General features: G+C 59.8%; 1 protein-coding gene across 2 annotated transcripts in view; it reads left to right on the forward strand.

Annotated features, from left to right (window-relative positions):
• LOC144731194 (contactin-2-like) overlaps positions 1-23,526 on the forward strand; it is a 361,376-nt gene that overhangs the window by 325,107 nt on the left and 12,743 nt on the right. For both annotated transcript variants that reach the window (XM_078612167.1, XM_078612166.1), the window contains exons 16-24: positions 670-834; positions 1,609-1,758; positions 14,524-14,594; positions 17,873-18,113; positions 19,418-19,554; positions 20,227-20,308; positions 20,855-20,956; positions 22,041-22,147; positions 23,027-23,189. In XM_078612167.1, coding sequence (XP_078468293.1) covers positions 670-834; positions 1,609-1,758; positions 14,524-14,594; positions 17,873-18,113; positions 19,418-19,554; positions 20,227-20,308; positions 20,855-20,956; positions 22,041-22,147; positions 23,027-23,189 — 1,218 coding nt within the window. The remainder of the gene's footprint in view (positions 1-669; positions 835-1,608; positions 1,759-14,523; positions 14,595-17,872; positions 18,114-19,417; positions 19,555-20,226; positions 20,309-20,854; positions 20,957-22,040; positions 22,148-23,026; positions 23,190-23,526) is intronic.

Below are 23,526 nucleotides of genomic sequence, written 5' to 3' on the forward strand. Positions count from 1 at the left end.
AGGCGTGGGGGGTTTTTGAGTTGTGCATCGGCTGGCACTCGCACCCAAATGCAACGTATGAACTAACAGAGGCTCGCAGAGGCGCGGTCAATGTCACACCTCTCCCTTCTGTTCGTAAACGCCTTTCCCTAAATGGCCAACTCAGGAATTTTTGTGACACATCTCAGGCTTCAGTCGAATATGAACGAACCCGATACACCTCGTGGCATATCCTGAGAAATGCTTTAAAGATGAACTTGAACGAATGTAGGTCCTTCCGTATTGATCATGGAAGGCAGCCAGATTCAGAGTTGAGGCCACGAAGTTAATCAGAGCAAGTATCATTTACAAACTTTCATCCACAATGCATCACAAAATGTTGGCATTGCTTTTGCGACCAACGTCTGTTCCCTGTTATTCGGCATTCCATCACGGACTGGATCTATTGCTTGGAAGTTGGGAGTCCAATTGCTTTCGATTGCTCGTTCACCTCGTTTAGATAATCCATATTTAACCTATTCGTGTCCCTGTGTTTTGGTCACTTTATTTACGTCTCGTTATACTCCTCTTTGTTCCTGTCGTGTAATTTGCGTTTGCGAGAGGTAGCGTTTGACCCTTTGAACCCAGGCCTCCCGTGACACGGAGACCGACCGCCCCGGCGCCTCCCGCCCCCCTGTGTCGGTGCCGCAGGCCCGCCGGGGCCCCCGGGAGGTGTGAAGACCGTGTCGGTGAACGCCACTGCGGTGCGGGTGACGTGGAGCCACGGGGCCGACCACCACAGCCCCATCACCAGCTACACGCTGGAGTGCCACTCGCCACTCTACAACAACAGGGCCTGCGTGCCCACCCGCACCGGTATGTGCCAGGCCCCCCCGGGGCCTAGCTCAGGGTCGCTCCGTCGGGCCATCGCGAACGCGTTCCAAAACTGAGGTCGAGAGCGCAGATGCGTTCGTCTGTCCGTAACGTGGGGTCACGATAACCCTCGTAGACTTGTCGGGTGATTGCAGTGTCAGGGATTGACTGGACTGTACTTCGATGCACTGGTCAGTGTGGGATTGCACTGAGAGTACAATGATACTGGGAGCATGGAGATAGAACACCGCAATGCATTATTTTACACTGCCCCATACTGCGTGCCACATCGCTTTGGAACCTGTAACACCTTGTGCATGATGGTCACCTGTCCAAGCGTTGTCCAGGCTAGGACGGCAGGGGTAGTGCAGCGGAAACACTCGCAGCAAGAAGGACCCGAGTTCGATCCCAACTCGGGTGTATTTTTGCACGGAGTTTGTATCGTCTCCATCTCTGGGTGTTCTAGTTTCCTCCCATAGCTAAAAACACAGAATGTAATTGCTATTGGATAAACATCTCAATGCAGGGCCGTCTTGATTAAACCCTTTGGCCTCAGTGTGGCTTTCCTGGCTAAATAAGCAATCATTATCTATTAACTCCGCTTCAGCTTCCGATATCTGATGAGATGGGGGCCGTTTTGGGTGATTCGGCCATCGCATCTCGCGATCCTCACGCTTGGAGCGAGCGTCTGCGCGAGCCGCGGACGGCCGGGCCCGCGGTCGTTTGAATCGCACGGCGCGGGCCGCTGACGCCACCGGTGCCGCCGCTCCCTCGCAGAGCCCCGCAACATCGAGGGGGACAGGGAGAGCGCCGTGGTGGGGGACCTCAAGCCGTGGGTGGAGTACGAGTTCAAGGTGGTGGCGCACAACGCCTGCGGCCGTGGAAACCCCAGCCAGCCGTCGCAGCGCATGCGCACGCCGGGAGCAGGTGGGCACATGGTGGATGGAGCGTGGTGGATGGAACGTGGATAATAGTGTGATTAATAGTAGAGTGTGAATAATAGGAGCGTAAGAGTTAGGTTGTGTGGAACATGTATCTCCGTTGTGTGTTATGTGTGGAAAGCGGCGGAGGTGTGTTGGTTACTACGCTCCACCATGAACCTAATGATCTCGGTGTGGTTCCCAGCTATGCAAACATCGGTGGCCATTGACATTTGTGCCTGTTCTGGGTCCTCCCTTTCTACCTCTTTGCTTATCTCTGTCTCTCTTTGTGGCCCTGTGTATTTTTTTAGGTGTGTCTCTCTGCCTCCCTGTCTCTGTATATCTCTGCCTCTTGTTTCTCTGCATCTCTCTCTTAGTATATCTCTCCTTTTCACGTTACCACTCCCACTATTGTAGTTACCGTGAATCTCATCATCACCATCATCGCCACCATCATCATCACTTCCAACAGTCACCAACATTCATTGCCATCAACTCACTTTCCATCGTCCCCATCTCCAATTGGCATGAAACATGAACGTAATTTGGGCAGCACTGCTAACACTTGGGCATTGTGTCTTACTGCAAAAGCCGCTAAGTTTGATTCCTGACTCAGGTGCCTTCCTGTCTAGAGTTCCTATGTTCTCCCCATGTCCTTCATGGATCTCCTCCAGGTTTTCTCGGTTTCCTTCCATAGCTAAGAGAACACACACGATCTAACTGCTATTGGCCAAACATCCCAATGATGAGAATGTTCCGGTATATTGCTCAATTTTGATTACACACCGCAGCAACATCACCGACTACTGGAAAACAAACGGGAAGGACTTAGTGAGGCTTTCCTAACAAGCCTAGTAATAATAATAGGTAACAATAATAGTCATCCATTCTAATTTGTCATCTCCATCACCAACGTAACCAATCATCATCACAATCATTCATGGTCATCCATCATAATCCAGCAGTCGTTACCAATCATCGTCATTGTCATCATCGTCGTCATCGTCGTCGTTGTCGTCGTCATCATGTTCGTCATCCTCCTCCCCTCCAGTGCAGCGCATCCCCAACAGTGGGTCTCGGGGTCTCCCCTCACTCATCCACACCCCTCACCCAGCCACACCCAGCCACACCCCTCACTCAGCCACACCCCTCACCCAGCCACACCCCTCACCCAGCCACACCCCTCACTCACCCCTCACCCAGCCACACCCCTCACCCAGCCACACCCAGCCACACCCCTCACCCAGCCACACCCCTCACCCAGCCACACCCCTCACCCAGCCACACCTCTCACTCAGCCACACCACTCATCCAGCCACACCCCTCACCCAGCCACACCCCTCACCCAGCCACACCCAGCCACACCCCTCACCCAGCCACACCCCTCACCCAGCCACACCCCTCAACCGGCCACACCCCTCACTCAGCCACACCCCTCACTCGGCCACACCCCTCACTCGGCCACACCCCTCACCCAGACACACCCCTCACCCAGCCACACCCCTCACTCAGACACACCCCTCACCCAGCCACACCCAGCCACACCCCTCACTCAGCCACACCCCTCACCCAGCCACACCCCTCACCCAGCCACACCCCTCACTCACCCCTCACCCAGCCACACCCCTCACCCAGCCACACCCAGCCACACCCCTCACCCAGCCACACCCCTCACCCAGCCACACCCCTCACCCAGCCACACCTCTCACTCAGCCACACCACTCATCCAGCCACACCCCTCACCCAGCCACACCCCTCACCCAGCCACACCCAGCCACACCCCTCACCCAGCCACACCCCTCACCCAGCCACACCCCTCAACCGGCCACACCCCTCACTCAGCCACACCCCTCACTCGGCCACACCCCTCACTCGGCCACACCCCTCACCCAGACACACCCCTCACCCAGCCACACCCCTCACTCAGACACACCCCTCACCCAGCCACACCCCTCACTCAGCCACACCCCTCACTCAGCCACACCCCTCACTCAGCCACACCCCTCACTCGGCCACACCCCTCACTCAGCCACACCCCTCACCCAGCCACGCCCCTCACCCAGACACACCCCTCACCCAGCCACACCCCTCAACCGGCCACACCCCTCACCCAGTCACACCCCTCACGAGCCACACCCCTCACCCAGCCACACCCCTCACCCAGCCACACCCCTCACTCAGCCACACCCCTCACTCAGCCACACCCCTCACTCAGCCACACCCCTCACTCAGCCACACCCCTCACCCAGCCACACCCCTCACTCGGCCACACCCCTCACTCGGCCACACCCCTCACTCGACCACACCCCTCACCCAGACACACCCCTCACCCAGCCACACCCCTCACTCAGCCACACCCCTCATCCAGCCACACCCCTCACTCGGCCACACCCCTCACTCAGCCACACCCCTCACTCAGCCACACCCCTCACTCAGCCACACCCCTCTCAGACACACCCCTCACTCGGCCACACCCCTCACTCAGCCACACCCCTCACCCAGCCACACCCCTCACCCAGTCACACCCCTCACACAGCCACACCCCTTACCCAGCCACACCCCTCACCCAGCCACACCCCTTACCCAGCCACACCCCTCACCCAGCCACACCCCTTACCCAGCCACACCCCTCACTCAGCCACACCCCTCACTCGGCCACACCCCTCACTCAGCCACACCCCTCACCCGGCCACACCCCTCACTCGTCCACACCCCTCACCCAGCCACACCCCTCACCCAGTCACACCCCTCACCCAGCCACACCCCTCACCCAGCCACACCCCTCACCCGGCCACACCCCTCACCCAGCCACACCCCTCACCCAGCCACACCCTTCACTCAGCCACACCCCTCACCCAGCCACACCCCTCACTCAGCCACACCCCTCACTCAGCCACACCCCTCACCCAGCCACACCCCTCACCCAGCCACACCCCTCACTCACCCCTCACCCAGCCACACCCTTCACTCAGCCACACCCCTCACTCGGCCACACCCCTCACTCGGCCACACCCCTCACCCAGACACACCCCTCACCCAGCCACACCCCTCACTCAGACACACCCCTCACCCAGCCACACCCCTCACTCAGCCACACCCCTCACTCAGCCACACCCCTCACTCAGCCACACCCCTCACTCGGCCACACCCCTCACTCAGCCACACCCCTCACCCAGCCACGCCCCTCACCCAGACACACCCCTCACCCAGCCACACCCCTCAACCGGCCACACCCCTCACCCAGTCACACCCCTCACGAGCCACACCCCTCACCCAGCCACACCCCTCACCCAGCCACACCCCTCACTCAGCCACACCCCTCACTCAGCCACACCCCTCACTCAGCCACACCCCTCACTCAGCCACACCCCTCACCCAGCCACACCCCTCACTCGGCCACACCCCTCACCCGGCCACACCCCTCACTCGGCCACACCCCTCACTCGACCACACCCCTCACCCAGACACACCCCTCACCCAGCCACACCCCTCACTCAGCCACACCCCTCATCCAGCCACACCCCTCACTCGGCCACACCCCTCACTCAGCCACACCCCTCACTCAGCCACACCCCTCTCAGACACACCCCTCACTCGGCCACACCCCTCACTCAGCCACACCCCTCACCCAGCCACACCCCTCACCCAGTCACACCCCTCACACAGCCACACCCCTTACCCAGCCACACCCCTCACCCAGCCACACCCCTTACCCAGCCACACCCCTCACCCAGCCACACCCCTTACCCAGCCACACCCCTCACTCAGCCACACCCCTCACTCGGCCACACCCCTCACTCAGCCACACCCCTCACCCGGCCACACCCCTCACTCGTCCACACCCTTCACCCAGCCACACCCCTCACCCAGTCACACCCCTCACCCAGCCACACCCCTCACCCAGCCACACCCCTCACCCGGCCACACCCCTCACCCAGCCACACCCCTCACCCAGCCACACCCCTCACTCAGCCACACCCCTCACCCAGCCACACCCCTCACTCAGCCACACCCCTCACTCAGCCACACCCCTCACCCAGCCACACCCCTCACCCAGCCACACCCCTCACTCACCCCTCACCCAGCCACACCCTTCACTCAGCCACACCCCTCACTCGGCCACACCCCTCACTCAGCCACACCCCTCACCCAGCCACACCCCTCACTCAGCCACACCCCTCACTCAGCCACACCCCTCACTCGGCCACACCCCTCACTCGGCCACACCCCTCACCCAGACACACCCCTCACCCAGCCACACCCCTCACTCAGCCACACCCCTCACTCAGCCACACCCCTCACTCGGCCACACCCCTCACTCGGCCACACCCCTCACTCGGCCACACCCCTCACTCGGCCACACCCCTCACCCAGACACACCCCTCACCCAGCCACACCCCTCACTCAGACACACCCCTCACCCAGCCACACCCCTCACTCAGCCACACCCCTCACTCAGCCACACCCCTCACCCAGCCACACCCCTCACTCAGCCACACCCCTCATCCAGCCACACCCCTCACTCGGCCACACCCCTCACTCAGCCACACCCCTCACTCAGCCACACCCCTCACTCAGCCACACCCCTCTCAGACACACCCCTCACTCGGCCACACCCCTCACTCAGCCACACCCCTCACCCAGCCACACCCCTCACCCAGTCACACCCCTCACACAGCCACACCCCTTACCCAGCCACACCCCTCACCCAGCCACACCCCTTACCCAGCCACACCCCTCACCCAGCCACACCCCTTACCCAGCCACACCCCTCACTCAGCCACACCCCTCACTCGGCCACACCCCTCACTCAGCCACACCCCTCACCCGGCCACACCCCTCACTCGTCCACACCCCTCACCCAGCCACACCCCTCACCCAGTCACACCCCTCACCCAGCCACACCCCTCACCCAGCCACACCCCTCACCCGGCCACACCCCTCACCCAGCCACACCCCTCACCCAGCCACACCCCTCACTCAGCCACACCCCTCACCCAGCCACACCCCTCACTCAGCCACACCCCTCACTCAGCCACACCCCTCACCCAGCCACACCCCTCACCCAGCCACACCCCTCACTCACCCCTCACCCAGCCACACCCTTCACTCAGCCACACCCCTCACTCGGCCACACCCCTCACTCGGCCACACCCCTCACCCAGACACACCCCTCACCCAGCCACACCCCTCACTCAGACACACCCCTCACCCAGCCACACCCCTCACTCAGCCACACCCCTCACTCAGCCACACCCCTCACTCAGCCACACCCCTCACTCGGCCACACCCCTCACTCAGCCACACCCCTCACCCAGCCACGCCCCTCACCCAGACACACCCCTCACCCAGCCACACCCCTCAACCGGCCACACCCCTCACCCAGTCACACCCCTCACGAGCCACACCCCTCACCCAGCCACACCCCTCACCCAGCCACACCCCTCACTCAGCCACACCCCTCACTCAGCCACACCCCTCACTCAGCCACACCCCTCACTCAGCCACACCCCTCACCCAGCCACACCCCTCACTCGGCCACACCCCTCACCCGGCCACACCCCTCACTCGGCCACACCCCTCACTCGACCACACCCCTCACCCAGACACACCCCTCACCCAGCCACACCCCTCACTCAGCCACACCCCTCATCCAGCCACACCCCTCACTCGGCCACACCCCTCACTCAGCCACACCCCTCACTCAGCCACACCCCTCTCAGACACACCCCTCACTCGGCCACACCCCTCACTCAGCCACACCCCTCACCCAGCCACACCCCTCACCCAGTCACACCCCTCACACAGCCACACCCCTTACCCAGCCACACCCCTCACCCAGCCACACCCCTTACCCAGCCACACCCCTCACCCAGCCACACCCCTTACCCAGCCACACCCCTCACTCAGCCACACCCCTCACTCGGCCACACCCCTCACTCAGCCACACCCCTCACCCGGCCACACCCCTCACTCGTCCACACCCTTCACCCAGCCACACCCCTCACCCAGTCACACCCCTCACCCAGCCACACCCCTCACCCAGCCACACCCCTCACCCGGCCACACCCCTCACCCAGCCACACCCCTCACCCAGCCACACCCCTCACTCAGCCACACCCCTCACCCAGCCACACCCCTCACTCAGCCACACCCCTCACTCAGCCACACCCCTCACCCAGCCACACCCCTCACCCAGCCACACCCCTCACTCACCCCTCACCCAGCCACACCCTTCACTCAGCCACACCCCTCACTCGGCCACACCCCTCACTCAGCCACACCCCTCACCCAGCCACACCCCTCACTCAGCCACACCCCTCACTCAGCCACACCCCTCACTCGGCCACACCCCTCACTCGGCCACACCCCTCACCCAGACACACCCCTCACCCAGCCACACCCCTCACTCAGCCACACCCCTCACTCAGCCACACCCCTCACTCGGCCACACCCCTCACTCGGCCACACCCCTCACTCGGCCACACCCCTCACTCGGCCACACCCCTCACCCAGACACACCCCTCACCCAGCCACACCCCTCACTCAGACACACCCCTCACCCAGCCACACCCCTCACTCAGCCACACCCCTCACTCAGCCACACCCCTCACTCGGCCACACCCCTCACTCAGCCACACCCCTCACCCAGCCACGCCCCTCACCCAGACACACCCCTCACCCAGCCACACCCCTCACTCGGCCACACCCCTCACTCAGCCACACCCCTCACTCAGCCACACCCCTCACTCGGCCACACCCCTCACTCGGCCACACCCCTCACTCGGCCACACCCCTCACCCAGACACACCCCTCACCCAGCCACACCCCTCACTCAGCCACACCCCTCATCCAGCCACACCCCTCACTCGGCCACACCCCTCACTCAGCCACACCCCCTCACTCGGCCACACCCCTCACCCAGACACACCCCTCACCCAGCCACACCCCTCACTCAGACACACCCCTCACCCAGCCACACCCCTCACTCAGCCACACCCCTCACTCAGCCACACCCCTCACTCAGCCACACCCCTCACTCGGCCACACCCCTCACTCAGCCACACCCCTCACCCAGCCACGCCCCTCACCCAGACACACCCCTCACCCAGCCACACCCCTCAACCGGCCACACCCCTCACCCAGTCACACCCCTCACGAGCCACACCCCTCACCCAGCCACACCCCTCACCCAGCCACACCCCTCACTCAGCCACACCCCTCACTCAGCCACACCCCTCACTCAGCCACACCCCTCACTCAGCCACACCCCTCACCCAGCCACACCCCTCACTCGGCCACACCCCTCACCCGGCCACACCCCTCACTCGGCCACACCCCTCACTCGACCACACCCCTCACCCAGACACACCCCTCACCCAGCCACACCCCTCACTCAGCCACACCCCTCATCCAGCCACACCCCTCACTCGGCCACACCCCTCACTCAGCCACACCCCTCACTCAGCCACACCCCTCTCAGACACACCCCTCACTCGGCCACACCCCTCACTCAGCCACACCCCTCACCCAGCCACACCCCTCACCCAGTCACACCCCTCACACAGCCACACCCCTTACCCAGCCACACCCCTCACCCAGCCACACCCCTTACCCAGCCACACCCCTCACCCAGCCACACCCCTTACCCAGCCACACCCCTCACTCAGCCACACCCCTCACTCGGCCACACCCCTCACTCAGCCACACCCCTCACCCGGCCACACCCCTCACTCGTCCACACCCTTCACCCAGCCACACCCCTCACCCAGTCACACCCCTCACCCAGCCACACCCCTCACCCAGCCACACCCCTCACCCGGCCACACCCCTCACCCAGCCACACCCCTCACCCAGCCACACCCCTCACTCAGCCACACCCCTCACCCAGCCACACCCCTCACTCAGCCACACCCCTCACTCAGCCACACCCCTCACCCAGCCACACCCCTCACCCAGCCACACCCCTCACTCACCCCTCACCCAGCCACACCCTTCACTCAGCCACACCCCTCACTCGGCCACACCCCTCACTCAGCCACACCCCTCACCCAGCCACACCCCTCACTCAGCCACACCCCTCACTCAGCCACACCCCTCACTCGGCCACACCCCTCACTCGGCCACACCCCTCACCCAGACACACCCCTCACCCAGCCACACCCCTCACTCAGCCACACCCCTCACTCAGCCACACCCCTCACTCGGCCACACCCCTCACTCGGCCACACCCCTCACTCGGCCACACCCCTCACTCGGCCACACCCCTCACCCAGACACACCCCTCACCCAGCCACACCCCTCACTCAGACACACCCCTCACCCAGCCACACCCCTCACTCAGCCACACCCCTCACTCAGCCACACCCCTCACCCAGCCACACCCCTCACTCAGCCACACCCCTCATCCAGCCACACCCCTCACTCGGCCACACCCCTCACTCAGCCACACCCCTCACTCAGCCACACCCCTCACTCAGCCACACCCCTCTCAGACACACCCCTCACTCGGCCACACCCCTCACTCAGCCACACCCCTCACCCAGCCACACCCCTCACCCAGTCACACCCCTCACACAGCCACACCCCTTACCCAGCCACACCCCTCACCCAGCCACACCCCTTACCCAGCCACACCCCTCACCCAGCCACACCCCTTACCCAGCCACACCCCTCACTCAGCCACACCCCTCACTCGGCCACACCCCTCACTCAGCCACACCCCTCACCCGGCCACACCCCTCACTCGTCCACACCCCTCACCCAGCCACACCCCTCACCCAGTCACACCCCTCACCCAGTCACACCCCTCACCCAGCCACACCCCTCACCCAGCCACACCCCTCACCCGGCCACACCCCTCACCCAGCCACACCCCTCACCCAGCCACACCCCTCACTCAGCCACACCCCTCACCCAGCCACACCCCTCACTCAGCCACACCCCTCACTCAGCCACACCCCTCACCCAGCCACACCCCTCACCCAGCCACACCCCTCACTCACCCCTCACCCAGCCACACCCTTCACTCAGCCACACCCCTCACTCGGCCACACCCCTCACTCGGCCACACCCCTCACCCAGACACACCCCTCACCCAGCCACACCCCTCACTCAGACACACCCCTCACCCAGCCACACCCCTCACTCAGCCACACCCCTCACTCAGCCACACCCCTCACTCAGCCACACCCCTCACTCGGCCACACCCCTCACTCAGCCACACCCCTCACCCAGCCACGCCCCTCACCCAGACACACCCCTCACCCAGCCACACCCCTCAACCGGCCACACCCCTCACCCAGTCACACCCCTCACGAGCCACACCCCTCACCCAGCCACACCCCTCACCCAGCCACACCCCTCACTCAGCCACACCCCTCACTCAGCCACACCCCTCACTCAGCCACACCCCTCACTCAGCCACACCCCTCACTCGGCCACACCCCTCACCCGGCCACACCCCTCACTCGGCCACACCCCTCACTCGACCACACCCCTCACCCAGACACACCCCTCACCCAGCCACACCCCTCACTCAGCCACACCCCTCATCCAGCCACACCCCTCACTCGGCCACACCCCTCACTCAGCCACACCCCTCACTCAGCCACACCCCTCTCAGACACACCCCTCACTCGGCCACACCCCTCACTCAGCCACACCCCTCACCCAGCCACACCCCTCACCCAGTCACACCCCTCACACAGCCACACCCCTTACCCAGCCACACCCCTCACCCAGCCACACCCCTTACCCAGCCACACCCCTCACCCAGCCACACCCCTTACCCAGCCACACCCCTCACTCAGCCACACCCCTCACTCGGCCACACCCCTCACTCAGCCACACCCCTCACCCGGCCACACCCCTCACTCGTCCACACCCTTCACCCAGCCACACCCCTCACCCAGTCACACCCCTCACCCAGCCACACCCCTCACCCAGCCACACCCCTCACCCGGCCACACCCCTCACCCAGCCACACCCCTCACCCAGCCACACCCCTCACTCAGCCACACCCCTCACCCAGCCACACCCCTCACTCAGCCACACCCCTCACTCAGCCACACCCCTCACCCAGCCACACCCCTCACCCAGCCACACCCCTCACTCACCCCTCACCCAGCCACACCCTTCACTCAGCCACACCCCTCACTCGGCCACACCCCTCACTCAGCCACACCCCTCACCCAGCCACACCCCTCACTCAGCCACACCCCTCACTCAGCCACACCCCTCACTCGGCCACACCCCTCACTCGGCCACACCCCTCACCCAGACACACCCCTCACCCAGCCACACCCCTCACTCAGCCACACCCCTCACTCAGCCACACCCCTCACTCGGCCACACCCCTCACTCGGCCACACCCCTCACTCGGCCACACCCCTCACTCGGCCACACCCCTCACCCAGACACACCCCTCACCCAGCCACACCCCTCACTCAGACACACCCCTCACCCAGCCACACCCCTCACTCAGCCACACCCCTCACTCAGCCACACCCCTCACTCAGCCACACCCCTCACTCGGCCACACCCCTCACTCAGCCACACCCCTCACCCAGCCACGCCCCTCACCCAGACACACCCCTCACCCAGCCACACCCCTCACTCGGCCACACCCCTCACTCAGCCACACCCCTCACTCAGCCACACCCCTCACTCGGCCACACCCCTCACTCGGCCACACCCCTCACTCGGCCACACCCCTCACCCAGACACACCCCTCACCCAGCCACACCCCTCACTCAGCCACACCCCTCATCCAGCCACACCCCTCACTCGGCCACACCCCTCACTCAGCCACACCCCTCACTCAGCCACACCCCTCACTCAGCCACACCCCTCACTCAGCCACACCCCTCTCAGACACACCCCTCACTCGGCCACACCCCTCACTCAGCCACACCCCTCACCCAGCCACACCCCTCACCCAGTCACACCCCTCACACAGCCACACCCCTTACCCAGCCACACCCTTCACCCAGCCACACCCCTTACCCAGCCACACCCCTCACCCAGCCACACCCCTTACCCAGCCACACCCCTCACTCAGCCACACCCCTCACTCGGCCACACCCCTCACTCGGCCACACCCCTCACCCAGACACACCCCTCACCCAGCCACACCCCTCACTCAGCCACACCCCTCACTCAGCCACACCCCTCACTCGGCCACACCCCTCACTCGGCCACACCCCTCACCCAGACACACCCCTCACCCAGCCACACCCCTCACTCAGACACACCCCTCACCCAGCCACACCCCTCACTCAGCCACACCCCTCACTCAGCCACACCCCTCACTCAGCCACACCCCTCACTCGGCCACACCCCTCACTCAGCCACACCCCTCACCCAGCCACGCCCCTCACCCAGACACACCCCTCACCCAGCCACACCCCTCACTCGGCCACACCCCTCACTCAGCCACACCCCTCACTCAGCCACACCCCTCACTCAGCCACACCCCTCACTCAGCCACACCCCTCACTCGGCCACACCCCTCACTCAGCCACACCCCTCACCCAGCCACGCCCCTCACCCAGACACACCCCTCACCCAGCCACACCCCTCACTCGGCCACACCCCTCACTCAGCCACACCCCTCACTCAGCCACACCCCTCACTCGGCCACACCCCTCACCCAGACACACCCCTCACCCAGCCACACCCCTCACTCAGCCACACCCCTCATCCAGCCACACCCCTCACTCGGCCACACCCCTCACTCAGCCACACCCCTCACTCAGCCACACCCCTCACTCAGCCACACCCCTCACTCAGCCACACCCCTCTCAGACACACCCCTCACTCGGCCACACCCCTCACTCAGCCACACCCCTCACCCAGCCACACCCCTCACCCAGTCACACCCCTCACACAGCCACACCCCTCACTCAGCCACACCCCTCACTCAGCCACACCCCTCACTCAGCCACACCCCTCTCAGACACACCCCTCACTCGGCCACACCCCTCACTCAGCCACACCCCTCACCCAGCCACACCCCTCACCCAGTCACACCCCTCACACAGCCACACCCCTTACCCAGCCACACCCCTCACCCAGCCACACCCCTTACCCAGCCACACCCCTCACCCAGCCACACCCCTTACCCAGCCACACCCCTCACCCAGCCACACCCCTCACCCAGCCACACCCCTTACCCAGCCACACCCCTCACCCAGCCACACCCCTTACCCAGCCACACCCCTCACCCAGCCACACCCCTCACTCAGCCACACCCCTCACTCAGCCACACCCCTCACCCAGCCACACCCCTCACCCAGCCACACCCCTCACTCAGCCACACCCCTCACCCAGCCACACCCCTCACCCAGCCACACCCCTCACCCAGTCACACCCCTCACCCAGCCACACCCCTCACCCAGTCACACCCCTCACCCAGTCACACCCCTCGCCCAGCCACACCCCTCACCCAGCCTGACCCCTCACCCTTTGCCTGGTCGGCAGGCAGCCTCCTAGTTCCACTCCCAAGAGTCTCACCACCACCACCGTCTGGCTTCAGGTCTTCCGCTTGGCCGTCTCCCACCTTTGCGACGTCGCCCCTTTGCCCGTTTCAGTGACCTGCCCTCCATCCTGCAAATATGTCAACAGCCATCACAACCTGCTTTTCCTGATTGCCTTCTTGAAAAAAAAATATAACTGTGAACCTCCAAGTTGCTTAACCCTATCCCCGCGTGCGCCCCTCCACGCTGCGTGTGGGTGATTAATCCTTGCGTGGGCGGATGTGGCGACGCAGTTCCCACCATCGTGCCCTCGAAGATCGGCGGAGGCGGGGGCGTCCATCGGGAGCTCACCATCACGTGGAAGGTGCGCGGCTCGTGCGGCCCCACCCTCCCCCTCGCCCTCCCCCCTCGCTCGGGCCCAGCTGCCCCCCGGGTCTCCCCTCTGCTTGCGCCGCTCGAAGTTTGCGTGCCGCGTTCCTCCAGCGTTGTCGTCGTTGTCGCCGCGCCCGCGAGACGACGACAATAGCCAACATAAGTGGATATAACAGAGCTACCTCTGAGAGCCCTTCCGGTGATCCTCTTCTCCACACCGTGGAGAACAGCGCTTGCCCACCTGCTCTCTATATCACAGTCATGTTAATTGCATGACAGAGCTGCAATTCAGCTCAATTACGAGCAACGGCTTATTCAAAGCGACGGTTTTCTCGTGACGAGGCTGAAGCCATCAAGTCGCTTCATCCGGCGGTTTGAGCCGCGGGCGGCTGCCTCGATGGGAGCCCAGCATCTCAGCGGTGCCGGCTCAACGCTCCGACCTCTGGGCCACCCGGCCGCCCCTGCTGCTGTCATCGTGTCAACGCGTCAAGCGGCCGGCGCGTTGCATTTCACCGATTTGGCCTCCTGCTACCTTCATCCGTTTTCTGCGACCAATGTGCAGCTGTCGACCGCTGCGATGTGACGAGGCGTTCTCTGTTCTCCGTGCCGTGGGTGTGTTCGGCATGCTTCTTGTTGGAGCACCACGACGCAGTAGTGGCTAGAAATCATGCAGTAGTGGCTAGAAATCAGGCAGTAGTGGCTAGAAATCAGGCAGTAGTGGCTAGAAATCTGGTAATTAGTGGCTGTAAATCAGGCAGTAGTGGCTAGAAATCAGGCAGTAGTGGCTATAAATCAGGCAGTAGTGGCTATAAATCAGGCAGTAGTGGCTATAAATCAGGCAGTAGTGACTGAAATCAGGCAGTAGTGGCTATAAATCAGGCAGTAGTGGCTATAAATCATGCAGTAGTGGCTGTAAATCAGGCAGTAGTGGCTAGAAATCAGGCAGTAGTTGCTATAAATCAGGCAGTAGTGGCTATAAATCAGGCAGTAGTGGATAGAAATCAGGCAGTAGTGGCTATAAATCATGCAGTAGTGGCTGTAAATCAGGCAGTAGTGGCTAGAAATCATGCAGTAGTGGCTATAAATCATGCAGTAGTGGCTAGAAATCAGGCAGTAGTGGCTAAAACACTCGTGTGAACATTCACGTGCAACGTTCGATTCATCTTAATCCTGAAGGCACCCAGCGGGGTGTTGGGTCCTGTAGTAATGCCTGCATTTTCATTCCTGTGAATTCCTGAAGAATGTCGACTTCATCTTTACTCCCACGTGCCTGCAAGCAATGGTGAACTTGCTATCAGGGCACAACTCCTTGACAAACTCGCCATGAGCCAGGAGTGCAAATTCGACATTCCTATGGCAGGGTCTATTTCTAGGATGACCACTGATTGCAAAAACATTTCCGAGAGGAATTTTACGTCTGGATCAACCCCTGGCCAGTATTTTTACTGTAGCAGTCTCCTGTTTAGAAAGCTGTGCACACCACCACCACCACTGCACCACCACTATGCCACCACCACTGCACCATTACCACCACTGCACCACCACCACCACCACTACACCATCACCACTACACCACCACCACTGCGCCACCACTACCACGTCGCCACTGCCTTCAGGAGTTATTTCAGTGGTTACTTGCTCCGAAAAAATTATTCATCCTCGTTACATCTATGCCTCTTAGAATTAAGAACATTGTGATGGGTATTTGGCTGGACAGCAAGGTCCAGTTGTAAATGCAGGGGCAGCCTGGTCGGCTTCCTCGCTCGGGCGATGATGACACACAACTGTCTCCGCTGCAAGCGGGACATTTCTGTTTGCATTTGGGGATGAGTCCGTGATTACTGCCGCTTGCTCTCAAAACAAATCACCGAGCCCCGGTCCTCCCAATAGAATCTCCGCTGCTGCATTCTCCTGGATGGGGGGTGAGCACGGAATGGGCGCACTTCTGCTATCTCCAAATCAGACTTCCCCAGTTCTGTAAATGGGAAATCCAGGTGGCGGAGCTGTGAAGGACCTTCTACATTCCCAGCTTCGCTTCACAGCCAACGCCCGATACAGAGTAGAGCTCTGCCCCGTTACCCCACCGCAAAAGAGATTAATCCTGGCGGCAAACATCGTCGGAATGAAACTCCGGTCCTATGGGTCCTTCGTGAGCATGCTTCGTCGCTTATAATCGACCCTCCCTCCTGGCTGTCAAGGGCGATGCGTATTTTTATCCGTTTAAAATGTAGTTTCCAAAGATTATCTGGCCCCTGTCAATGGAATGTAGAATTTCCATCACAACAAGCTCATGGCCAAGACTAGAGATGGACACTGCCCAATACTTGATTGAGTGCGGAGACGCATCGACTCACCCACATCTGTTTAATGTTTACGTACCTCAAGTACTGTACAACGATGAGTCTAAAAACAATCTGCCCGAGCCTGCTTACATTCCATGGAATTAATTATTCAACATTGATTTATGTTCGTGCAGTATTTTAGGTTTCCCATGCGACGCGGTTGCTTTTGCCCTGATTTCTATTCGCACTCTTCCTATGCTTTATAGTATTTGTTTCGCTGTTGTCACGTTGGTGACCCATGTTGCTCTCGAAGACAACGCTCTCCTTGGTCTCTCGAGTTACCACCTGGCCTCGACTCAAACGCCCCTTCTTAACGCCCCCATAGCCAAGCATGAACATGATGAGGCACAAGCATCGATTTGCGGTGTGGTGAAGCGGTGCGTGTGCCAGGGACAGCGCGTGAGTGATCGTGCGTACCGGCCTGTGACGTGGCTCAGGCGCGTTTTGCGTGCGGGAACGATGCCATCAATTTCCCCGTAAACCGGTGACACCATCTTGTTGCCGTGTTACGAGCTGGAAAACCGGAGGCTGCTCTCTTGGTGGTTACCTCGGTCCAACCGAGCGAAACCCCGCTGCAGCACGAATCTCTCTTGCAAGGGGAAATGTGGAAGGAAAATACAAAACGTGCAGGGATGATTTTGTAGGATTTAATATTTTATTTACACATTCCATCAGCCACAGTGCCTTCTGCGGAGCGCATCATTTCAGCAGCTTTGATTCAAAACAAGCTGATCTCTCGACCGGTTTTGACATGCAGTGTCTCATCGGCAGAGTCAAGCTTGAACCAATGCTGGCGGACTTCCCAACGTGATAGCCGGAGACTCGCACGAGTCGGTAGCGCTGTGTAGTACCGGCGCCGCCGTGCGTGGGCCGCCCTCCCAATGACCATGCCCCCCCCCCCCCCCGCCCCCCCGCCATGCTCCCACAGTCGGTGGAGCAGGAGTACCGCTTTGGCGATAGGTTCACCTACAACATCAGGTTCCGGCCCCTCGACAGCGCGGACAAGGTGTGGACCACGGTGGTGATCGGCGACGCCGACGCGTCGCGCTTCGTCTACAAGAACGCGAGCCTGGAGCCGTACGTGCCCTTCGAGGTCCAGATGCAGGCGAGCAACATCCACGGCGGGGGCCCCTACAGCCAGGTGGTCGTGGTGCACTCCGCCGAAGACGGTGAGCCGGCACGGTCCCCCGCGCGGCTCGCCGCTTTGCGTTCAGAAACGTTACGCAGACCGCAGGAGGAATCTGGTGGCTTGCGAAGCCTCTTGTTCGCAGGTGTCCAGTAGGGGCGGGCCAGAAAGTCACGGCGACACTTGTCGAGGGGGATTCGCGGTCCGTGCCCGAACAGGCCGCCCTGGTTAATACTGCCGCCGGTTGCATTAGCCTTGAAATACCCGGAGCCGTCCGGCTCACGGTGGACGTTAAAGATCCCGCGGTGTCGGCTGAAACGAGTCGTCCGTCGCGTGCCGGCGTCTTGGTCCGGCGGCCCCAGCTGCCCAGCCCCCGCACGGAGAGCCCCGGCGGGAGACGCAGATGGGAACGTGAGTGGGGCCTTGAAACCCCAGGCTCGTTTTGCATTCCCGGTAACCGCATGGACAAATAAAACTGGTTGAATCTGTTCCTGGTTTGGAGCGCATTCATAGCTGTGAACAGCAATAAACACTATTATAGATTTCGATTTAAAGCTTTCGTGACTGCAGGGATTGATATTCTTGGTTCTTTCGGTCAAGTCACGTAGAAGGGAAATAATTATATATAAAAAATATAAAACAATAAAATTCTCACGACGTTTCGACTGCAACACAAGCAATCATCATCAGGTGTGAAATCCACAGCAAGAAATTTTGAAAAAAGTGGCGTTTTTTTTTCTTAACGTCAGCACCACGGACAGCGATTTGGCAGTTGGTCAGATGGACGAGTCCATCTATGTTCGGAAAATTTTCTTGCTGTGGATTTCACACCTGATGATGATTGCTTGTGTTGCAGTCGAAACGTCGTGAGAATTTTATTGTGTTATATTTTCATTTGTTTTTATTATTCCCCTTCTACGTGACTTTACCGAAAGAACCAAGAATACTATTATAGATGTGAACAGCAATAAACAAGTTATCCTTTTAACTGAGCAGCAATAGGATCTGCCATGGTGGCATGGCCATCTACAGCACCACTCAACTCCATCTCCCGGCGCAGAAGTGCAAGTAATGGGGGGCGAGTTTCTTAAACCTCCCCCAGCCTCTACCCAGCGAGCAGTCCAGCGGTGTAGATGGTGGCTTCATCAGTGCATTTGGTGGGATACAATGTGGGCACACTCACTTCCAAGACGTCTGGTCATTGTGGAAGAGAAAGCCAAACACCCAAGGGATCTCACTTTAGTGGAGGCCCTTCCTCCAGCGGTGGTGAGAGCAGGCACTTGCACGGCTGCACCTTTGGCGCGGGCAGAGGCGTCCCCACGTTAACGAGGACGCCGCTGTTCACAGAACCGGACGTGGCTCCGCGCAGGGCAAGGGCGTTCCCCATCGCTCGCACGGCCTGCGCCGTCAATTACACGGAATTCAAAGTCACCTGGGAGCCCATTCTGCCCAACGCCACCAGCCGGCGAATCGTGGGATACGAGGTAAGGTAAACGCTCGACTCACCGGATTTCAGATTTCGCATTTAGTTTGAACGGATGCTGGCTCAATAAAATAAAAACACCTCTTCAACGCATCCTCCCCCGCGTCACGTAGACCGTGTGCCTGAAGGGCACGTCCACGGTCATGCTACGCAGATCCGACACGTGGACAATGACAGAGAAGCAGGAAGCGGTGCATGCTGGGAATTACACTGAGAGACAGGCCAGACACTTCGTATTGACTCTAGTGGGGTGGCTATGGAGGTGACTACGGTTTATTTAAAACTGTTTTTATTATTTTGGTAAAACCTGTCCAATGCGTCTTCTTGGTTCTTTCGGTAAAGTCACGTAGAAGGGAAATAATAAAATATTAATAATAAAACAATAAAATACAATTCTCACGACGTTTCGGCCACAACGCAAGCAGCCGTCCTCAGGTGAAGAACAGGTCTGTCGGAAAGACAGCGTCTGAATGAGCACCACCAAGCTTGGCAGCATATATTAAAAAAAACTCTCCAATGAGGTCTACTCGGAGCGTGTGCACAGCAGCGTCCTCGTTTGTCCCGTGCCACATCCGGCTCATCGGTCCCCGCGGCCACCGAGGCTCCATGAGATCCGAGGCTGAGCAGGAGGTTCCTACCCTTGTGGCTGTGTGCGACGCTCTCTGGTGGCCAGATACGCTACTGGAAATCCACGGACAACCAAGCGGCGGCAGAGAGAGTTCAGACCGAGGTCACCAACAGCGTCATCATCAGAGGTGAGCGGGGCGATTCAGGCTCATCGCCAACACACACTGTACCCACCAGATACGCGCAGCTCTGCTGCTTACGCCTGCTGAGATTCCCAGGTCTGATGGGCTGGGGTGCATTCCGATCGGTTTCGCGGTCCCATTAAACCACTTCTCATTTGTAGCCGGATTCTCGCCATTAATTTAGCTCTGTGGGTTCACGGCCACTTCAGAAGAAATCTCCGCTGCTGCTGCTGCTGCTGCTGTTGTGCGGCAGCAGCTTTGGCTCGATCCAACCCGAGGCCTCTGTCCCCCCACGCTCCCCGCTACGAGAGTCGCTCTGACCCGGCGACGCCACCGGCCCTCGAGCGTTCCACGCGACGGAGCCGGTCCCCCCGCCTCCTCCCTTCTCCGCTCCCGCTCCAGCGCCAGGCAATCCGACCCGCCGACTCAACGCTCGCTGTGGCCCCTCCTCCAACTTGAGACGTGCGGTGGGGGCGGTGGGTGGGGAGGGCGATGAAAGAGCGCGACAACTGAACGCGTGGGTCTCGAGGCGCGTGGCTCCGTGTGTCGCAGGCCTTGTGCAGAAGACGCTGTACCACGTGGATGTGCGCGGCTACAACACGGGCGGCGCGGGGCCCCCGAGCCCCGTCGCCAGCGTCCACACGAATAAGAACGGTAAAGAGCCCCAGCCACCACGTGCACACTCCGGGCCCAGCGTTACTCGCTGGGTGCACGGGCATTGTACTACTAGTAATGAAATAAGGGCTGAATTCACATCTTTGACAAATCGTCAAAACTCTTCACCTTGCCAAAGGTCACACCAAAGTTACATTTAATAAGCCACGATGTAGCCTTCATTAGGTCAATATTGGAATAAAAGTAAGCCCTTTAGCAATCAACTGCTAGATGAAGGCATCACCTGGACCATACTTCACCAGGCTGGAATGCCCGGAACTAGTTCAGATGATCACTCATCGCTAATCTTAGCCATAACCGGGTACTGAGCGCAGCTTGCGGTGTTCATAGCGCAGTGCGTGAACCACGGCATCACCACTCTCCTCCGATAGGAACACTGGGATCACATTAGGGATCACATTTGGGATGGAGCTCCTGGCACAAACCTGGCTGTGGGAAATCTCTCCGCTTGTCCATGACAACCTCTCTTCTCCCACTGAGGCGGTAGGCCAAGCCCAATTCTAGGCTTGGTGTTATTGAGTGTTGCTTGGTGGAAACTTCCGAGTGTATTGGCATACAATTGATGTGGTGTGCAACCACTAATGACTAGTTATAATGCTCTGCTCCAGTTTGGAAATATAGAATTGAAGTGAAATCCCGGTTGGGTGTCACGTAAGCCCCGCCATGATCATCCCTCCTGGGTGTATAAAATCAGTACTGTTTTGTGAGAAACACTAAGTCCTTTTCCTCTCCAGAATTGAGTCCCCCCCACAGGAATATGCCAGTGCCACCACTGCGTGAGGTCCTCCGCATGTTGAGGCGTGAAGACGGCTTTCACCGCAGCGAGACAGAGTGGGGACCATCTTCTTGGTTCTTTCGGTAAAGTCACGTAGAATGGAAATAATACAATAATAAAGCATAATAAAATAAAATAATTTTTTTATGTTTTCTTTTTTCTTAGTATTTTATTATCTCCATTCTACGTGACTTTACCGAAAGAACCAAGAAGATGAATCCCTGCAGTCACGAAAGCTTTAAATCGAGAGTGGGGACCGTTCACGTCTCGTTGGTTTGTTGTCCGCAGCTTCAAGCCAGATCCCTGAGGTCAGATACACGTTGAAGGACGACATCGTGACCATTGCCTGGAACCCGATCCACCCTCTGGACGAGTCAGCGGTCATCAAATACCAGGCAGGTCCCACGCGCGCGCAGTGGGGTCATGGAGCGGACATCAGTTTGTATTAGAAATTCTGTTGTCCATGCATTGATGAAGGCCATCCAGGGAGCTTGCGACCGAAATAACAATGACTCAACACGAGTCTCTGGGACAACACGAGTCTCCTCTGGCTCCACGTTTTTTGCGGCACCAAAATCCATGTCGGGTGTTTACAGTCCGTAGTGGTAATGCATGGGACTGGATTCATATTAGAAACAGCAAAACGTTGCTTCAGCATCATTAGCACATTCATTCTCGCACAGAGACTCATAGACAGGCCTGTAGACTGACACAGATACCCATAGACTCACATGGCCATAGACTTACTTACAAGTAGGCCCATAGACTTTACTATCATCAGCGCTTGCTCCACCATACGGGCACAACGAAACTTCGCGGGAGACATGCTTTGCTGGAGCCCAGCACTGGTGCATCATCAACATCATCATCCCATGATCAACATCATCAACATCATTAACATCATCATTAACATCATCATTAACATCATCATTAACATCATCATTAACATCATTAACATCATAAACATAATCAACATCATCAACATCATCGCATGATCAACATCATCATCATTAACATCATCAACATAATCAACATAATCAATAACATCAACATCCTCAACATCATCATCCCATAATCAACATCATCAACATCAACATAATTAACATCGTCAACATCATCAATATCATCAACATAATCAATGATATCAACATCATCATCAAAATCATCATGGACGAGTCCGCCAGCGTGACCATGCATCGCCACCCAAACCATCGCCGCGCCACCGATCGGCGTGCCAAGGTGTCTCACCGTGCGTGTCTCCCCGCGGGCCGCAGGTGCGCTACCACCTGAAGGACCGCCCCAAGGGCAAGGTGTACAAGGTGAACACCACCGAGACGATGCTGAAGGTGCGGCTGTTCGCGAAGGACGACTACCTGGTGTCGGTGCAGGCTCTCAGCGCCTCCGGGGAGGGACCCTGCACCGAGCTTTACATCCACCGTAAGAGGCTCTGCACGCGCCGCCCCTTCCGCCCGGCTCGCTCACTCGTTCGCACGCGGCGCCCGTACTGCTTGACGAAGACGAAGGTCCCCTGTGCAGCCCCCCGATAGATGGCCGGCGCAAGTGCCGCTAGCGGGCACCTGTGAAGGCCGGTACGGGCACGCGAGGGGATGCGTGGCGAGTGCCGCGCTGGGCCGCCTCTGCCTCCCAGGACTCGTTCAAGATAATTGTCACGGTGGCCGTGAGCGGGAATCGAACTCGGGGACGCCAGGTTTATAGTTCGGTGCGTTAACCACTACACGCGACCACTGCCAGCAAAGTGTCGCCTTGAAGAAAG

This window comes from Lampetra planeri, chromosome 38 (assembly GCF_965212315.1).
Source record: "Lampetra planeri chromosome 38, kcLamPlan1.2.h2, whole genome shotgun sequence".
NCBI classification, from domain to species: Eukaryota; Metazoa; Chordata; class Hyperoartia; order Petromyzontiformes; family Petromyzontidae; genus Lampetra; species Lampetra planeri.